This window comes from Gobio gobio, assembly GCF_949357685.1.
Source record: "Gobio gobio genome assembly, chromosome: 1".
Taxonomy (NCBI): Eukaryota; Metazoa; Chordata; class Actinopteri; order Cypriniformes; family Gobionidae; genus Gobio; species Gobio gobio.
Window position 1 is genome coordinate 79,957,936 of NC_137097.1, and position 19,673 is coordinate 79,977,608.

The 19,673-nt window shown below is 45.3% G+C and overlaps 2 protein-coding genes across 3 annotated transcripts in view; both read right to left on the reverse strand.

The window, feature by feature from the left end:
* Positions 1-129: 129 nt before the first annotated feature.
* LOC307123376 (GTPase IMAP family member 9) lies at positions 130-14,361 on the reverse strand (the record flags this gene model as incomplete). Its single annotated transcript, XM_079811900.1, has 3 exons — positions 130-737; positions 11,194-11,694; positions 14,331-14,361. 3 exons carry the CDS (start codon positions 14,359-14,361, stop codon positions 322-324), a joined length of 948 nt encoding a protein of 315 aa, XP_079668026.1. The 3' UTR covers positions 130-321.
* Positions 14,362-14,610: 249 nt separating this feature from the next.
* Positions 14,611-19,673, reverse strand: part of LOC307142087 (ankyrin repeat and fibronectin type-III domain-containing protein 1) — a 35,922-nt gene continuing 30,859 nt past the window's right edge. The window contains exons 15-18 of one of the 2 annotated variants that reach the window (XM_079842615.1): positions 17,617-17,782; positions 16,755-16,921; positions 16,502-16,670; positions 14,611-15,357 (exon numbers count right to left, since the gene is read on the reverse strand). In XM_079842615.1, coding sequence (XP_079698741.1) covers positions 15,044-15,357; positions 16,502-16,670; positions 16,755-16,921; positions 17,617-17,782 — 816 coding nt within the window. In that variant the 3' untranslated portion in view covers positions 14,611-15,043. Of the gene's footprint in view, positions 15,361-16,501; positions 16,671-16,754; positions 16,922-17,616; positions 17,783-19,673 lie in introns of both variants that reach the window. The other variant, XM_079842614.1, reaches the window with a different exon arrangement.

A 19,673-nucleotide genomic window follows, 5' to 3' on the forward strand; every position in this document is an offset into this window, starting at 1 on the left:
AAACTTACCCATACCACCACACCTGTCCCTAACCCTACCCTTAAACTTACCCACACCACCACACCTGTCCCTAACCCTACCCTTAAACTTACCCACACCACCACACCTGTCCCTAACTTTACCCTTAAACTTACCCACACCACCACACCTGTCCCTAACTCTACCCGTATCCCACCTCAATTTCAGCAAGTGTTTTGCAGTACAATTTAAACACAGTAAGTACATTATACTTTTTTGTTGTTGTAAGTACGTAGCACTTAAGGCCACCTAATATAAAGTGGGGCCGAAGAAACAAATATATAGTGTGTGTGTGTGTGTGTGTTAGTGCAGTAGAGTCTTCTTGTGTTTGTAGAGCACTTTAGTTCCCTCTCTCACAGCTCCGCCCATCACTTTAGCGGCGGTTGTGATTGACAGCGGCGTGGAGGCGATGGCCGCCGCCCTCTGCACGGCTTTGACCTTCATCCCTTTGCCCTTGCCTTTCTCCATCACGCCGGACGCTTCCACCGCGCCACGCCCCACAGCGCTGAGCAGCTCGTACCAGAACAGAGGCTCCGCCCTCTTCTTCACCTCTTCATCCTCCTCCCCCCGCTCGTCTCCCAGAATCCCCTGCTGCATGTGGCGTAGGGCGCTCTCGGCCCGCATCAGCATGTCTCCGGTGTAATGTGCTCCTGCGTTACGCTGACCCAGCAGATCGGTCTTCTTCAGCAGCTCGGTGACCTGCGACCTCTCCTCGTGACCTTTAGTAAGGTCAGATTTTTTTATATAGCACTTTTCAATCATGATGTTATATCTTTATGCTGGCCTAATATTCATGACAATATAAACAGTTATATGTCCTAACTTTATATAGTGAGGTGTGAGATACCATCAGTATTCACAGCCTTTGCTCAACTCTTTGTTGAAGCTCCTTTGGCACCAATCACAGCAATTTTTGAGTTTGATGCTAAAGCTATGTTTGGGCGGTTTCTCCCATCCTTCTTTCAGGATCTCTCAAGCTCCATCAGGTTGGATGAGGAGCGTCAGCCATGTTCAGATCTCTCCAGAGATGTTCAATCGGGTCTGGGCTCTGGCTGGGCCACTCAAGGACATTCACAGAGTCGTCCCATAGCCACTCCTTTGTTATCTTGGCCCGTTGTCCTGTTGGAAGATGAACCTTCGGCCCAGTCTGAGGTCCAGAGCGCTCTGGAGCAGGTCTTCATCAAGGATTCATCTTTCCCTGGATCCTGACTAGTCTCCCAGTTCCTGCGGCTGAAACACACCCCCACATCATGATGCTGCCCCCACCATGCTTCACTGCAGGGATGGGATTGACCAGGAGATGAGTGGGGGCTGACTTCCTCCAGAATTTACTGTATAATGTGTAGGGTTGGGTACCGAACTCTGTACTTTTAAGGGCACCGACCGAATTACGTCGGTACTACCGAGTACCGATTCACATTAAATCAATCGGTACCAAATTCCGGTACCTGAGAACGCATCTGGTGATATAGACTAGTGTCTGTGAATATTAAACCGCAAAAAGACTATTTAAATACGAATCCTGCGTGTCTCTGTGCGAATGAATGCCGTAGAAGTGCGGTTTACCACACACACACACTCACCATCGCGCTCACTATCACTATGACGGTTGCATGTTTTCATCTCTGATGTCTCATATGAGGACATGAACGTCATCTCCAGAGCCACTGAGAGTCACTTCATGAGCATTTCACCGTTTCATTTGAGAAAAACTACTGTCATATCATAAACACACAGAAACTCAAAGGTCTTCACGGCAACCCGTCAAAAAAAAGTCGGTTTATCTTGACAAATAAATTACTGTTGTACAGTAGAATTTAGATACTTCTCAATGTAATAAGAATACTAACACTAATGTAATAATGATAATCAAAACTTTATTTTTTAAGTAATATATTTAAATGTTTCTTTTTTAATATTTTAATTTTAACCGTATAAAGCTTAGTTGTGCAGCACTTTGTTTGACAATTTTTTTTTTTACTTAAATTAAAAGATAAATTAAAGTAATGTCTTATGTCTTCATTTGATTACCAGAAAATACTCAACACATAATTTGTGGGAAATATTTTCATAGAAATGAAATAAAAAATAAAAAAAATAAAATGGTTGTTTTTATGAATCAAATTAAGTACCTAGCCTACTATTTACTAGTAAATATAACAGTATAAAAACATCACAGACGATGGCAGACAGAGAGCAGGGCAGCTCTGGCATTATGTCAATAACAATTATATAAATTACTTTTCTTTACAGTTATTGATGTTGTATAAAAGGCTCTGACATTTCAGGGTGCCTTCCCCTTTAAGACTCTTATTCTGTGGTGACGGAAGAGAAATGTGTGGTTAGCGTCAGATATAGCGGGTATGGAAACGAGTTCAAGTTTAACGACATCATTTAGCCTACGTATCTGTGCTGTGCAGCTTCCTTAGTCCCTACTGAACAATCCAGCTTCCAATGTTCATGCGTTGAGTTAATGACGGAAAACTATAATGACAATACTGGATATTGGAATGTTCTGATGAGCACTGCTGAAGTCCAATACAATCTAAAGAAGAAAGAATATCTCCTCGTCTTTATTCCTGTATTCTGACCGATACACCATCCTGTTTATTGCCTGAAACCCTAGATGAACTAGCCCTACTAGATTACCTCTTTTACATTGGTCCTTCGAGCCGGATACAGTATTCAGGATGGAGGCAGATGAAGAGATGTATCCTGATGTGAGACCTAAACGTCAAATACGTCGACCTGTCAGACTTCAGGACTTCGAAGTGGACTATATGGGATATAGTCAAAGAGATCAGTTAAAATGGGATCTGTCATCCCCTGCATTGGATAGGAGGGTGTTCCCCACTCGGGAGGGTCCAGACCAGATGACCCCTTTCCAGACAGCCCACTCTCACTCTGGGGGTTTCCCTGGGAATGCTGCTCACCCTGAGATTTATCAGTTAGTCTCAGACCACGGCCAGAGGAGAGATTTGGATGGGTTTATTCAGCCTGCGCGAACACCCTCATCCCATCAGAGCCCATATCTGGATTCTCGTTTCTCGGAGGAAATTAGAGCTATTCGGGAGGAGAATATTAAGCTGCTCCAAACACAACAGGCCTTCCAGACTGGCATAAAGGAACTCAATGAAGCACGGCATGAGATGAAAGAGCTGTTGGAAGTAGCCCGCTCGCTGAGGGAAAACCTGGCCCAAGTTAATAGTCCAGCCGCAAACTACAGCAACCCCACATCTCCACAGGCCGGTGCTGTGGCCTCAAGAAGTTTCACTGATGCAGCACACTCGAAGGAAATGGAGGATGAGGACTGGCCTGATCCTCCACCCTGGCCTGAACCTGATGAGAACCTGACGGGAGGCATGTGCAATCTCAGGGTCGAAGAACAAGGGCTAGACCGTAACCAGCTCGACCTTTCCCCCGGAGGTAGAGTGTGTATGCCTTGTAAGCCTCCACTGCATCCTCAGTACCCCGCTCCTGCTTCTGATAGAGGGATATCATCATACCACTCTAAACGGCCCTCTCAGTTGCTCACACACCCTGCCCCAGCTCATGCACCTGTAATGAAATCGGCACCTGCCCGTGCCTACCATCCCTTAGAGGCCAGATACGGAGCGGTACATGGTATGCCGCCATCTAACCCGTTTATGCAGCCGCTGGGGAATGAACAAGTGTATCGAGGGCCTCAACCCACAATCCCAAGGTTCATTCACCCGGATCCCAGTGAGTTCGCACGGCTTCGCATAGCTTTAGAAAACCTACTCCCATCCACGGCTACAGAACTCTTCAAGTATCAGATACTTGTAGATCATTTAAAGCTGGAGGAAGCCAAGCTGATAGCTGATGCTTATCTAAACTCACCCACCCCTTATAGTGACACTATGTCAGCCCTCCATGACAAATTCGGGCAGCCTCATCAACTTGCCTTAAAGAAGATAGCGAACGTCCTGGAGACTCCCGAGGTGAGGCGAGGTGATACTATGGCATTCCAGAAATTCTCTCTCCAGATACAATCTTTAGTGGGTTTATTGCAGACTCTGGGACCTGAAGGGGAAATCGAACTCAACTGCGGATCACATGTTGCTCGTCTGCTGAGTAAGCTCCCTCCGGAGCAGCGAGCTGATTTCCGTCGACATCAGTTCAAGCAGTTAGGGGCGACCCACACTTTACATGATTTGTCAGAATGGCTCCGCTATGAATCATGGTGTCAGGGCTTCGACAGTCAGGCTACTGGACGCAGCATAAAGGAAAGGCAGAACATGAAGACTGATGGTCGTCCTGGTAGACAGACGGTGACTGTCCTTCATGGAGCTGGTGAGTCGGCAGAGACAGCTTCTTCGTATCTTAAAGAGAGTTCAACTAACCGAGGAGCCAAGAGTAAAGCCTACTGTGCCTACTGTGAGAGTACTGAACATTATCTTAGTCAATGCAGTGCTGTCACCAAACTCTCTAGAGACCAGCTTAGGGAATGGATCCGGGTTAACAAACGGTGCTGGCGCTGCGCACGAACTCATCAAGCTGCTCAGTGCACATTGAAGAAACCTTGCAACATCTGTCAGGGAAAGCACCTACTGGCTCTTCACGAGATAAATACAAGAGCAGAGAGGGGCAATAAAGATGTAGCTGCTAAAGAAGAGAGCTGCTTAACTAGCTCTGCGGCTGATTCGCTCTACCTGGACAGACCTGGAGCCGGGAATCGAGTCATGTTGAAGGTCGTCCCGGTGCTTGTACATTATGGAGATCGGACGCTGGACACCTTTGCGATCCTCGATGATGGGTCAGAGAGGACCATGTTGTTGCCAGCAGCAGCTAAGTTTCTTGGCCTAAAGGGCAAACCCGAAGCGCTTCCTTTGCGTACAGTCCGACAGGACATCCAGATCCTCCATGGCCACACAGTGTCTTTCAGCGTCTCACCAGTGGCGAACCCTCACATAAGCTATAAGATCAAGGGGGCCTTCACAGCTGGCCGCCTCAGCCTAGCACAGCATACTTACCCCATTGACCGCCTGAAGAGAAAATACAAATACCTAAGTGGTATTCCCCTACCTGCCTTAAGAGATGCTCAGCCAACACTCCTTGTAGGATCTGATAACCCTCAGCTGATAACACCTGTTGAGCCAGTCAGACTTGGTCCATCAGGTGGCCCAGCCGCAGTCCGCACCCGGCTTGGGTGGACTCTTCAGGGCCCCACCCCATTCATGGGGCGGCCTATCCAACCTGCACAGTGCCTGTATACTTCATATGCGCCATCAATGGATGAGCTTTACAAGCATGTTGAGAGGCTCTGGCAAGTAGACACTGTACCTTACCGACCAGAAAGAGAGGTGACTCGGTCAAAGCAGGATCAACAGGCTGTAGCATTGCTTGAATCCAAGACTGTCCGTACTAATGTGGATGGAATTCTTAGGTACGCCACACCATTGCTGCGACAGGCAAGCATGCCACCATTGCACTCGCCAAAGGAGGCAGTTATGCCCATGTTACGTAGTACTGAGAAGCGACTCTTAAAGGACCCCAGGCTGGCGGATGCATACAGGAAGGAAATGCAGAAGCTCATTGAAGCAGGTGCTGTGAGGGAAATCACTGAGGATACCTCAACCAAAGAAGGATGGTATATCTCACATCATCTCGTCAGCCACAACGGGAAACCCCGCCTGGTCTTTAACTGCTCTCACCAGTACCTTGGGCAGACCCTGAACCAGTACCTGTTACCGGGCCCTACTCTTGGTGCCCCTTTGCTGGGAGTTTTACTGAGATTTCGTGAACACCCCATCGCGGTTAGTGGAGACATCAAGGGGATGTTCCATCAAGTCCGCCTCATCCCTGAAGATCGCCGCCTTCTAAGGTTCCTGTGGCGGGACCTGAAGGTGGAAGAGCCCCCAAGAACATTTGAGTGGCAAGTTTTGCCTTTCGGCGCAACCTGTAGCCCGTGCTGTGCGACATATGCCTTACAGCGCCATGTTGTTGACCACTGCGGGCCTGACGATGACCTGAAATTCTCGGTTGAGAACTGCTTTTATGTGGATAATTGCCTGCAGAGCATGGGTACATCGGGTGAGGCCAAACGACTTGTTGATCGACTCAGGGATCTTCTGATATCTGCAGGTTTTGAGTTGCGCCAATGGGCTTGCAACGATCCAAGCGTCCTGCGTCACTTGCCTCAAGAGGCCAGATCGGAAAGCCTGGACCTGTGGCTGGCACAGGATAAGTCCAACCCTCTCGAGTCAACACTTGGTCTCAGCTGGAATTGGGCAACCGACTCCTTGGGCTACAAACATAGGCCTGTGTCCTACGAGGAACCAACCTTGAGGAACATCTACAGAGTTCTAGCTACACAATATGATCCCCTGGGTTATATGTTACCTTTCTCCACCCGAGCAAAGCTCATCATCAGGCAGCTGTGGGATAAGAAGCGAGGATGGGATGACTCGAACTTACCCGCCGACCTCCTGCAGGCCTGGTTCAGCTGGGAGGCTGAACTTGAGTCCTTACCTCTACTTACATTCCCACGTGCATATGTTCCGGCGGACGTTAACCTTGCGGGTGCCACACGTGAGGTGCACATCTTTGCAGACGCCTCTGAGCAAGCATATGGAGCCGTAGCCTACATGAGAACCGAAGACAAGGAAGGACAGGTCCACCTGTCTTTTATCCTTGCTCGTTCACGAGTAGCTCCAAGACGTCTGCATTCTATCCCACGCCTGGAGCTTTGCGGAGCTCTGGTTGCAGCACAGCTGGCTCGCGTTCTCGAGAGGGAACTTACTTTGACAGTGGCTCGAACTGTGATGTGGTCCGACTCCACTACTGTACTGACCTGGCTACACTCTCAGTCTTGTCGATACAAGGTCTTCGTGGGCGCCAGAATAGCTGAGATCCAGGAGTTAACGGAGAAGTGCACTTGGCGCTACGTGGACTCTGCAAATAATCCTGCTGACGATCTGACGAGAGGGAAGACCCTGGAGGCCTTAATAGATCCCAACCGATGGTCTCAAGGACCTCCCTTCCTTCTCCAGAACCCAGCTATTTGGCCAGAAAGACCCAGCACCGAACCATTTGAGGATAAAGCGGAACTCCGGAAGACCACCTTCTGTGGAGTAACGATTACCTCACCAATGTCAATCAGCAGGGATGACAAGCTGTACCGAAACTGGCAGGAGCTCATAGATGCCACTGCTCAAGAAATCCTAGGACAAACCCCTTCTAGTTTCCCACCGAGTGCTGAAGAGTACCAAAAGGCGGAGATGATAGTTCTCCAGCGAGCCCAACAACAGTCTTTCCCAGAGGACTACAAACTCCTTGCAGTAGGGAAGCCTGTCGCACATGGGAGTCGGTTACTCACCTTGGCTCCAGAGTTGGACAAATCCACGGACCTTATAAGAGTAGGAGGTCGGCTGCGACGTTTGGAAGGTCAAGACGACTTGACATTGCACCCTGTGGTTTTGGATGCCTCACACCCCTTTACACGCTTGCTTATTCAAAAGTATGATAGCGACCTGCATCATCCTGGTCCAGAGCGAGTCTTTGCGGAGATGCGGCGGTCATTCTGGATAATCCGTGGGAGGGAGGCAATTCGCAGACACCAGCATTCTTGTGCCGATTGTCAGCGTTGGAGAGCTCAACCCTCCATTCCCCGAATGGCGGACCTTCCCGTTGCTCGTCTCCGATTACACAAACCAGCCTTCCACTCCACTGGCGTGGATTGTTTTGGGCCCATGTTAGTGAAGATAGGCAGACGTCAGGAGAAACGCTGGGGGATAATATTTAAGTGTTTAACAACCAGGGCGGTACACTTGGATCTCCTCAGAAATATGGATGCGGATGCTTATTTGATGGCCCTGAGACGGTTCATCGCCAGAAGGGGGACACCTGCAGAGTTGTTGTCAGATCAGGGAACCAATTTTAAAGGAGGAGAACGGGAAATAAGAGAGGCTTTTGCCAGTATGGAGCCAACCTTGCAGAAACAACTCGCGCGACAGAGGATTAAGTTCCAGTTCAACCCTCCCGCAGCTCCCCACTTCGGTGGAGTGTGGGAAAGAGAGGTCCGCTCTGTCAAGTCTGCACTTTACACCTGTGTGGGGGCCCAACCTGTTCATGAGGACGTCCTGCTTACCGTTCTCCTGGAAGTTGAGGCAATTCTCAATTCCAAACCATTGGGTTACGTATCTGCCGACATCGCGGATATCGACCCCGTGACACCCAATAGTCTGCTTATGGGGCGGCCTGATGGATCTCTTCCCCAAGTGGTTTATCCTGAGACGGAGCTCCTGAGCCGTAGACGCTGGAGGCATTCACAGGTTCTCGCTGATCAGTTCTGGTCCAGATTCATCAGGGAATATCTCCCTGGGCTGCAAACTAGACAGAAATGGCACTCCTCTTCCCCTGAACTACTGGAAAAGGCTGTTGTCATGCTGGTGGACCCGCAGCTACCTCGAGCCTTGTGGCCCATTGGGCATGTAATCAAGAGTCACCGCAGCGACGATGGACGCATTAGATCTGCCGATGTGGACATCAAAGGACATGTGTACACCCGACCGGTAGCTCGGTTGGTGATGTTGCCAGCTCTCCCGTCGGGGATGGACGATGCCTCTGTGAGCCCCTCACAGCCTGACTGATAAGCCTTTTAAAGGGAGCAAATGTGCTTGCACATTTGGGGGCGGCTGTATAAAAGGCTCTGACATTTCAGGGTGCCTTCCCCTTTAAGACTCTTATTCTGTGGTGACGGAAGAGAAATGTGTGGTTAGCGTCAGATATAGCGGGTATGGAAACGAGTTCAAGTTTAACGACATCATTTAGCCTACGTATCTGTGCTGTGCAGCTTCCTTAGTCCCTACTGAACAATCCAGCTTCCAATGTTCATGCGTTGAGTTAATGACGGAAAACTATAATGACAATACTGGATATTGGAATGTTCTGATGAGCACTGCTGAAGTCCAATACAATCTAAAGAAGAAAGAATATCTCCTCGTCTTTATTCCTGTATTCTGACCGATACACCATCCTGTTTATTGCCTGAAACCCTAGATGAACTAGCCCTACTAGATTACCTCTTTTACAGATGTAAACATCCCTAAAGTACCGAAAAAAGGTACCGTTGGGTACTGGTACCGATACCAGTTAAATTGTGAGCGGTACCCAACCCTTATAACACGGAATTTCACGGAATGTGTCAGATGCGTGGTTTCACTCACAAACAAACAAACAAACAAACAAACAAACACACACACACACACACACACACGTGCGCGTGCGCTTACTATATGAGGACATGAACTTCATCTCCATGGCCGCTCTCATGAGCATTTTACCCTTTCATTTGAGAAAAAAACTATCATATCTCAAACACACAGAAACTCAAAGGTCTTCATGGCAACCCGTCAAAATAAAAGTTTGGTTTAACTTGACAGAAATATATTACTGTTGTACAGTATAATTTAGACACGTCTCAATTTAATAATAATACTAACACTAATAATAATAAAATTATTTAAGGAATAATAAAAAAAATTATTTCATGTTTTAATTTTAACAGCGACATTGTGCAGCACGTTGCTTGACAACAAAGTTTTAATTTCATATGATTACATGTTAAATTAAAATTATGTTTTATGTCTTCAGTCTTCATTTGATTACCAGAAAATACACAACAAATATCTATATTCAAATATTTTTGGTGAATTTTATGAATTAGACTTGATTTTTGATTATTAACATTTAATTAAACAATAAAAAAATGGAATTCAGAAAACAGAAATTGATTTAAAAATTAATAAATGGAATTGGATGGGGAAAAAAAATTCATAGGGCCCTAAACATGTCATTTTTTGTTAAACTTTTAATAAATTGTTGTTAAACTGTTTAAGTTTCAATTAATTTGACATGCTTTTTGATTACTAAAAATTTGATTTAACCATTAAAATGGAGTCAAAAAAATTAAAACGGAAAAAATTGAATTTTTGGGAAAAAAACCATTTGGCAAACTCCAGACGGGCTGTCATGTGCCTTTTACTGAGGAGTGTCTTCCGTCTGGCCACTCCTCCACACAGGCCTGATAGGTGGAGAGCTGCAGAGATGGCTGTTCTTCTGGAAGGTTCTCCTCTCTCCACAGAGAAACGCTGGAGCTCTGTCAGAGTGACCATCGGGTTCTTGGTCACCTCCCTGACTAAGGCCCTTCTCCCCAATCACTCAGCTCTGGGAAGAGTCCTGGTGGTTCCAAACGTCTTCATGTACGGATGATGGAGGCCACTGAGCTCACTGGGACCTTCAGCTGCAGAAATGTTGCTATGCCCTTCCCCAGATCTGAGCCTCCATACAATCCTGTCTCTGAGTCTACAGACAATTCCTGGGGCATCATGGCTTGGTTTATGCTCATGCTCTGTTAACTGTGGGACCTTATATAGACAGGTGTGTGCCTTTCCAAATCATTGTCCAATCAGCTGAAGTTACCACAGGTGGACTCCAGTCAAGCTGTAGAAACCATAGATATCCATAATAAAGGCTAGATGTCTCGTCCGCACTGCTGGCCAATAGAGGTCGACGTCCGCTCCTGGCGGCCATCTTGTCACAGTCAGCTCGCTCACTCGTAACATTGTGTTTTAATGCTGCGTGTACTTTTTAAATAACCATAACTTGCTAAATTTTCTACCGATTTTCAAACTGTTTGGTTTGTTTTGAACGTCAGAGATGTAGTTAAGACACTGCATACTGCATTTGTTCAAGCATCCGGAATTATAGCCACATTTGTAAATCCGTCGAGATTTCAGCGAGATAAGAGTACTTGTGTTCAGATCAGGAGCCACAGAGCCCTGCCTGTGACAAGATGGCCGCCACTGATGACGTTAGAGACTCCGCCGTAAGACATCTAGCCTTTATTATGGATATCTATGGTAGAAACATCTCAAGGATGATCAGTGGAAACAGGAGCACCTGAGCTCAATGAGTGTCATGGCAAAGGCTGTGAATACTGATGACCTTGTGATTAAATATCCAACTTTATATAAAGATCTGTACGATAATATAGTTATATTTAGGAACTATATAAACAATCAAGCAGTTGAGATTTGCATAGTATATCGCTTTACGTGAGTAATACTGTGAATAAAGTTGGATATATTTATGGTAACTGTTCAATTAGTTGTTAGCGATAAATTAATTATGCAAATGTATGCGGTGGAATACCTTTAGTGTTATCAAACACGTGGAAGCCGCCCGCACACTCGCACACAAACTCCCATAATTCAGTGCTCTCCTTCAGGAAGTCCTCGGCAGGTTTTGGCCCGAGCGCGTCGCCCCACGTGATCAGAACAATGGTGAACCGGAGCGCCTGCGGCCCGAACGCGGCACGGATCCAGTCGAGAGCGGCGCTGCCCTCGTGCGTCATCCGTCCGGCCCGCAGCAGCAGCAGGAACACCTGCGGCCCGGGCTCCGCCAGATCCACACACCTGCTCAGCTCCACTCGGACCTCATCAGGGCTCATGCAGGTGTGGAAGAACCCCGGGGTGTCAATCACCCGCAGGCTCCGCCCATCCACCACGCCCCCTGCACGCTGGCAGCGGCTGGTGATGGACACGGCGGAGATGTCCGTCCAGAACGCGGATCGGCCCAGGATGGTGTTTCCCGCCGAGCTCCTGCCTGATCCCGTCTGACCCAGCAGAACCATTCGCACCTCAGAGGAGCCGTCTAAGAGCAACAGACGCGACAACACCGTTATATGAGATCATGAGCAAGGTTTTTCAGACTGGGGTCCGGGGAAAAGTTTGGAGAAAAACAGTGTAAAGACTAGCCTAGAAATCTAGATGCACCCTAGCGGCAGAACATTTATTTTGCTGCGAGTGTAGTCTAGCAACTCTCGGTAGACCTCAGGGCTGGAAAAACCAAACTCTGGTCTGGCCAATCACAGCGTGTGTAGAGTCGGTGGGCGGGCTTAACATAATGACTGCACGTCACGGCAGAGTTGCGGAGGTTCTGCGTGCTACTCGTAAACAAATCTGACGAACAGCGGTCTTTTGAATCGGTTTTTGCCGCGACTCTGGAAGACTTGGAGTTAAGCTTTTCTTTGAGAAAAGAACAAAAAACGGCACTGAAGTCATTCTTAAGAAAAGAAGATGTGTTCAAAGTTTTGCCTACCGGATACGGCGAACGTCTATCAACTAACGTTAGCTCGGCTTCTTCTTCGCTCTGGTTGGTTGTGGCGCTCATGGCGCTATCCAATTGCGTGCAGAGGGAATTTGAAAGACAACCGTTTATCCCGACCCTCGGATTGAGCCCTGTCAATGGTGAGTTTCCAGACCCAACATCTTGATGTGGGTGTGGCTTGTCAGGCTATGTAAATATTTAAAGGGGTGGTTCCGTGGTTTTTTTCTAGGCTTGGTTGTGTTTATGGGGCGCAGTATAACATGTCTTAATACTTCTTTTTTTTTTAAACGCCGTATTTTTCTTATATGTTACCTTTATTCCACACCGCTGTCTCCATTGTCCTTTGAACGGCTCGTTTGCTTCCTGCTTCTGTGAAGCCAAACCCTCCGAAAAACGCAATGGTCTTAGATTGTTTAGATGGCCAAATGTAGTTTGTAGTTCTGCAACAGCTCTCTCTCTTTCGTAATGACTGCGACGTGGCCTCGTCCACTTTGTTGCGTGTTCGCGGGGGCAGTGTTAATGTTAATAGCAGGTGTTTATGATGTCACCAACTCGGGAAGAAGCTTGTTGTAGTCCAAACCGGCCGTTTTTGTAGGCAATAAACTGCCATAACTTTAAAAGACAATATCTCCGTTTGCATTGAACTTTCAGCGCTATAACTTTGCAGATACTGTTTATGCTCAAGCAGCAACATTACACACTAACTAAAGTTAAACAAGTGAAATCGCATGCAACCACCCCTTTAACATAAATAAATGTAATTCAAATACAAACGCAGAGCTTTTTGGAGGTCCTGTGGCGTGATTTCACCTCATTCGCGTGTCCAGTCCGCGCAAAAGAGGCAAATTGAGTGTCTTGCGCGGTTACGCGCAAGTGATTTTATTTGGTGCTTTTTGTACATTCACGCGTTTGAAGCGAATTCGCGTCTGACGCCCAAGTTGATAAATCTAAACTTTGGCGTCTGTTCGCACCACGTTAACCAATCAGGAGCCTGCTTGGATAGAGCGCCTGTAGTTGGTTTTCAGGAGGGTGATCCTCGCTCCGGCGTGGGACAACAGGTCATCAAACTGGACGCGGGACAGGCGGAAGTACCGCTGAAAACGGCCGTCATCCAGTGGTGAAACTCGCCAAGCTGGGTACCGGAGGGTCTGGTGGACCGGAGTACGGCGATGCTGACCCCTACGCCACTGTTCTGCTCTCTAGAGCAAATCCAGAGCGCTCACTCTCTCGATGAATGCTCCATCAACATCAGACATCTTGCAAACGGACAACCGCCTAGCACTTGCCCCTCCCACAAGAAGCGAATTTAGCCTCGACCGTGCGTCTATTTCACTATTTCGCGAGTGGATTAAAAATTTTCAAGCGTCCAACTAGACGTGATAGACGCGAATTTGACGCTCAATTCGTGTTAGGTGTGAACGCAGAATTACTCTGTTGAGCTGGAGAATGATGATCAGTTTTATGTCCATCAATGATCCAAACAGTTTCTAATAAACACATCAGATATAAAACATCTGGAAGACGTATTTTTTAGAGTGTTTGCTCATCTGCAATACGTCTAATGGACGTTTCCTGTCCGATGTCAAATAGACGTTTAAACATTGTCTTTAAGATGTTTATGATTTACAATGTATGAAAAACTGACATCTTAAAGACGTCTATCAGATGTTTGTAAACAGCAGATGCTTTCCAGATTAAGTGATCTTTAACAGACATCTTGCAGACGTATGTGTGCTATCTGGGAAACTACACAAGTCAACAAAATAATATTGTTCTAGTGGTTTTTGGATATTTTAACCCAAAAATCTTACATATTGTGCCTTTAAAATAAATAGAACATGATTTAAATAAATACACGTGATTAATAAAAAATTAAAGAAATAATAAATTAAGTAAATAAATAAAACGATTTTTTTTTCAAGGATTTCAAATGACATTTCTGTCAAGGACTTCCACATACGAACGTAAATAAAAGCTAGATCTTTTACAGTTTATAGTTCTCAATGAGACAAATACGATCATTATTAATAGGACGACATAATGAACGACATTAAAATGACTTTCATTCAAATGAGTCTGTGTCCCTTTAACTGTCCCACAGAAAGCTTCACGCGACCTGTAATCAGATAAACTCGCGCTCTTTCTGGATCATTTTATTCAAAAGGTTTATTCTCACTCACCAGCAGCTGAAGAGTCTCCCGTTTCCGCCATATTTCCCACAGACGGCAGAGACTTAAAGAGACAAACACTCTCACAAGTACCTCAGAAATATATAATATAAATTAATACATCAGACATCACAACAACGCCTCGAACCGTCTAAAGCGCGTGTCAGTCACATGATCACGTGACGAATGAATATGAAAATTATTAAATAAATACACACAATCTCATCACATATGAGCACTTTATGTATCATATACATATATATATATATATATATATATATATATTTATTATGTGTGAATATACCAGTAGTCTGTATACTTTATTAAGTTTGTACTGTACATTTAACTTGTTCAGGTATTTATTATTACAACACTCGTGTTTTTTCTTCTTCAAGATATGTTTACAGAGAAGGAGCTTAAAATGTATTATATATTAATTATTAATTTACCAAAACAGACACAGATTTATACCTTTACAAGTGCAATATAGAAATACTGAATCTGTTACAGACGAGTTGGTTGTTATTTCATAATAACATATCACTTCTGTTTGAGAGGTCTGTGGTTGTTCATCCGCTTCCGTTAATACGCTTGCCCATTTTTCCTGCTTCTAACACATCAACTCTGAGGACAAAATGTTCACTTGCTGCCTAATATATCCCACCCACTAACAGATCCTTCTGTTTGAGATGAGATGAGTTGACTGTGATTGTTCATCGTGTCTCTCAGTGAGTCTGGTGACCTTTGACCCACTCCACCAGACTCCTGACGGGGCGCTCCGTGCGATTGGACGGCGGAGCGGTGATGTCATCAGGACTCTCTGACAGGGCTGGTTCGGGATTGGTCAAGTCCAGATCCTGCAGGTCTGAGAGACTCCCTCCCAGCAGGTCCAGCCTCTCAAACAGGTCCATCATGTCTGACGGCAGGTCACGACCTTCGGCCGCAGGGGTCACCGAGACCTCGGGTGCGTTCTCACCGGTGAACCCGTGTGTGACCTCTGACCCTTCAGGCTGAGGAGAGCAGGACAGAACGTCGCCCTCTGCTGGAAACAAAATAGTGTTTAATATATCAGAGTCTCAATCTAACAAATGATCATGTGACACGTGAATCATTCAGTGTGTGTTAGGGATGCACGGTTTACCGGTACTGGGAAAATACCGGTACATATTTAATTTCAAACGGTACGATATCATGATTTTGCACATTTCGGTATATGCTGCTGTTCCGAAGTTCACCGCTAGGTGGCAGTAAATGTGGTGCCATAGAGGAACAAAATGAATACAGCAGTTGAATCTCACTCAACACGCACAAAACTCATTAATAAAGAGAGGATTAGACGTGAAATTTGGAATTACTTTGCTTATAAAACTGCTGAAGAACCATCAAACCTTGCCAAGCATCTGCATCGACAGGTGAGTGCATAAATCAAACGATCTAATTTAGACATTTATTTTCTTTTAACACTGATCAACGCACATGCATAAGATCGTATCGTTTAAATATAATGACATCTCCAGCTTTCGTTTCAACCAATGACGTTTAAATTTCATAATATTTGCACTATTACATTCACGAAAGACATAACCAACTGTTATGCTCACTAAAGATTGACATTTTTGACATAATTTTGAGTGTATATGACTACACAACTTAATTTGAAATGCGCGAGCTCTTTAGGCTTGTGTGTGTGTTGTTGGTATGAGCGCAAAGAAAACTCTCTCTTAGCTCCCGTCCCCATGTATTACGGAATGCCATAAAATCGCTCGCATGTTCAAATTGGCGAGGTTTAAAAAGACGTGGGCAGTGATTTTCGTCAGCTGTCCCGCAACGAAAGCGAAAGTTTTGAATCTGAGCGCACAGATGCTTTTATAGTGCATGTGCGATGTCTTTTGAAGCTAGAAGCAAATTGCTCATTTTGAGAGCTAGAGAAGTGTGCTGAAATTACTTTGCGCAAGAAAGTTTCCAAATGACTGATTTGATAATCGTTGTTGATTCATTTAATAATAAACATTTGCGTTAATTTCCCGCTTTATAAACCTCAAACCTGCGAGAGTGAGTAAAATTATGCGCAAAACCCGCGCCAAAATTCAGACCCTATGTGGTATCGATTTAATTAGATTGTGGTACCGTACCGAAGACAACATTGTGGTATCGAGCCATCCCTAGTGTGTGTCTGTTCTCACCTGTGTTGAGCGTGTGTGCAGGAGGCGTGTCCTCCGCAGCGTGGGATCTGATTGGCGGTTGGGAGGTCATGACCCGCCCCAGAGGCACCGCCCCCTCGGAGCTCTTGGAGCGCAGCGTGTGAATGACGTCCATCAGCCAGCGTCTCTCTCTCCACAGCGCAGACAGACTCTACACACACACACACACACACACCTGTGAGGGACACGTCTGCGTGAGTGTGTGAGAGAGCAGGTAACACACACACACACACACCTGTGCGAGCTGCGTGACGTGGGCCAGTCTCTCCGTGGCCTCTGTGACCTCGCTGCTGTCCAGAGCCTCCCGCAAAGCCTGCTGGGAAAGACGGACGTCCAGCTCCAGACGGATCCACAGCTGACAGAACTGAGACAGGAGGTCCCGCTCGTACGCCCACAGGTGCACTGCACACACACACACACACACACACACACTCATGTGATCAGGGTAGCTCTCTGTGGTTATCATCATACATGTGTTATTGTATCCTGAGATGAAGCAGATTGTGTAGTGGATTATGGGACATTAGACCACAGAGCCGGGTGTGTGTGTGTGTGTGTGAGTCTCTGACCGAGCTCAAACATGTGCAGTGGGACAGTGAGGCCGTGTGTGTGTGTGTGTGTGTGTGTGTGTGTGTGTGTGTGTGAGTCTCTGACCGAGCTCAAACATGTGCAGTGGGACAGTGAGGCCGTGTGTGTGTGTGTGTGTGTGTGTGTGAGTCTCTGACCGAGCTCAAACATGTGCAGTGGGACAGTGAGGCCGTGCGTGTGTGTGTGTGTGTGTGTGTGTGTGTGTGTGTGTGTGTGTGTGTGTGTGTGTGTGTGTGTGTGTGTGTGTTTGAGTCTCTGACCGAGCTCAAACATGTGCAGTGGGACAGTGAGGCCGTGTGTGTGTGTGTGTGTGTGTGAGTCTCTGACCGAGCTCAAACATGTGCAGTGGGACAGTGGGACAGTGAGGCCGTGCGTGTGTGTGTGTGTGTGTGTGTGTGTGTGTGTGTGTGTGTGTGTGTGTGTGAGTCTCTGACCGAGCTCAAACATGTGCAGTGGGACAGTGAGGCCGTTGGTGTGTGTGTGTGTGTGTGTGTGTGTGAGTCTCTGACCGAGCTCAAACATGTGCAGCGGGACAGTGAGGCCGTGTGGCTCCAGGTCGCCCTCTCCTGGCCAGCGGCGGCAGCTCAACTCCTCACTGGGCGGCAGCAGCAGCAGCAGAGACACCTGATCGCCCGCCTGCAGCAGCTCCTGCGTGTACACGCGGTAATCACACGCCTGCACACACACACACACGTGATGACGGGTTAACACTCAGAGTCCCTCAAACTCATTCAAACCTTCTGAATCATCGCCTCAGGCAGAAATGATTCTTCAGCTGAAACATCTCAAAGATTGACACGGTGAACAAATCATTCCTTTGAACAGGTAAATTATTGTTTTGAACAGGTAAATGATTCTTTTGAACAGGTAAATGACTCTTTTGAACAAGTAAATTATTAATTTGAACAAGTAAATGATTATTCTGAACAGATAAATGATTCTTTTGAACAAGTAAATGATTCTTTTGAACAGGTAAATTATTAATTTGAACAAGTAAATGATTCTTTTGAACGGGTAAATGATTCATTTGAACAGGTAAATTATCATTTTGAACAGGTAAATGAATATTTTGAACAAGTAAATGATTCTTTTGAACAGGTAAATGATTCTTTTGAACAGGTTAATTATTCTTTTGAAAAGGTAAATTATTGTTTTGAACAGGTAAATGATTCTTTTGAACAGGTAAATTATTGTTTTGAACAGGTAAATGATTCTTTTGAACAGGTAAATGACTCTTTTGAACAAGTAAATTATTAATTTGAACAAGTAAATGATTATTCTGAACAGATAAATGATTCTTTTGAACAAGTAAATGATTCTTTTGAACAAGTAAATTATTAATTTGAACAAGTAAATGATTCTTTTGAACGGGTAAATGATTCATTTGAACAGGTAAATTATCATTTTGAACAGGTAAATGAATATTTTGAACAAGTAAATGATTCTTTTGAACAGGTAAATGATTCTTTTGAACAGGTTAATTATTCTTTTGAAAAGGTAAATGATTCTTTTGAAAAGGTAAATGATTCTTTTGAACAGGCAAATTATTCTTTTGAACAGGCAAATGATTCTTTTGAACAAGTAAATGATTCTTTTGAACAGGCAAATGATTCTTTTGATAAGGTAAATTATTCTTTTGAACAGGTAAATTATTCTTTTGAACAGGTAAATTATTCTTTTGAACGGGTAAATGATTCATTTGAACAGGCAAATTATTCTTTTGAACAGGCAAATGATTCTTTTGAACAAGTAAATGATTCTTTTGAACAGGCAAATGATTCTTTTGATAAGGTAAATTATTCTTTTGAACAGGTAAATTATTCTTTTGAACAGGTAAATTATTCTTTTGAACAGGTAAATGATTCTTTTGAACAGGTAAATTATTCTTTTGAACAGGTAAATTATTCTTTTTTTGAATAATTATGAATAAAAAACATTGAGTTCAACAGAGAACATGTGAAGTGACTCAGTGAATTAGTGACTCAGTGAATCAGTGAATTAGTGACTCAGTGAATCAGTGAATTAGTGACTCAGTGAATTAGTGACTCAGTGAATCAGTGACTCAGTGAATTAGTGACTCAGTGAATCAATGTTTCAGTGACTCAGTGTTTCAGTGACTCAGTGAATCAGTGACTCAGTGAATTAGTGACTCAGTGAATTAGTGAATCAGTGACTCAGTGAATCAGTGACTCAGTGAATCAGTGACTCAGTGAATTAGTGAATCAGTGACTCAGTGAATCAATGACTCAATGAATCAGTGAATCAGTGACTCAGTGAATCAGTCATGAATATTAGTGAAGATGAGCTGATGTGAGCTGATAGTGGAGTGTGTCCAGGTGTTGTGTTGTGATGTTGTGGTGTGATGTGAGCTGATAGTGGAGTGTGTCCAGGTGTTGTGTTGTGATGTTGTGTTGTGATGTGAGCTGATAGTGGAGTGTGTCCAGGTGTTGTGTTGTGGTGTTGTGGTGTGATGTGAGCTGATAGTGGAGTGTGTCCAGGTGTTGTGTTGTGATGTTGTGGTGTGATGTGAGCTGATAGTGGAGTGTGTCCAGGTGTTGTGTTGTGA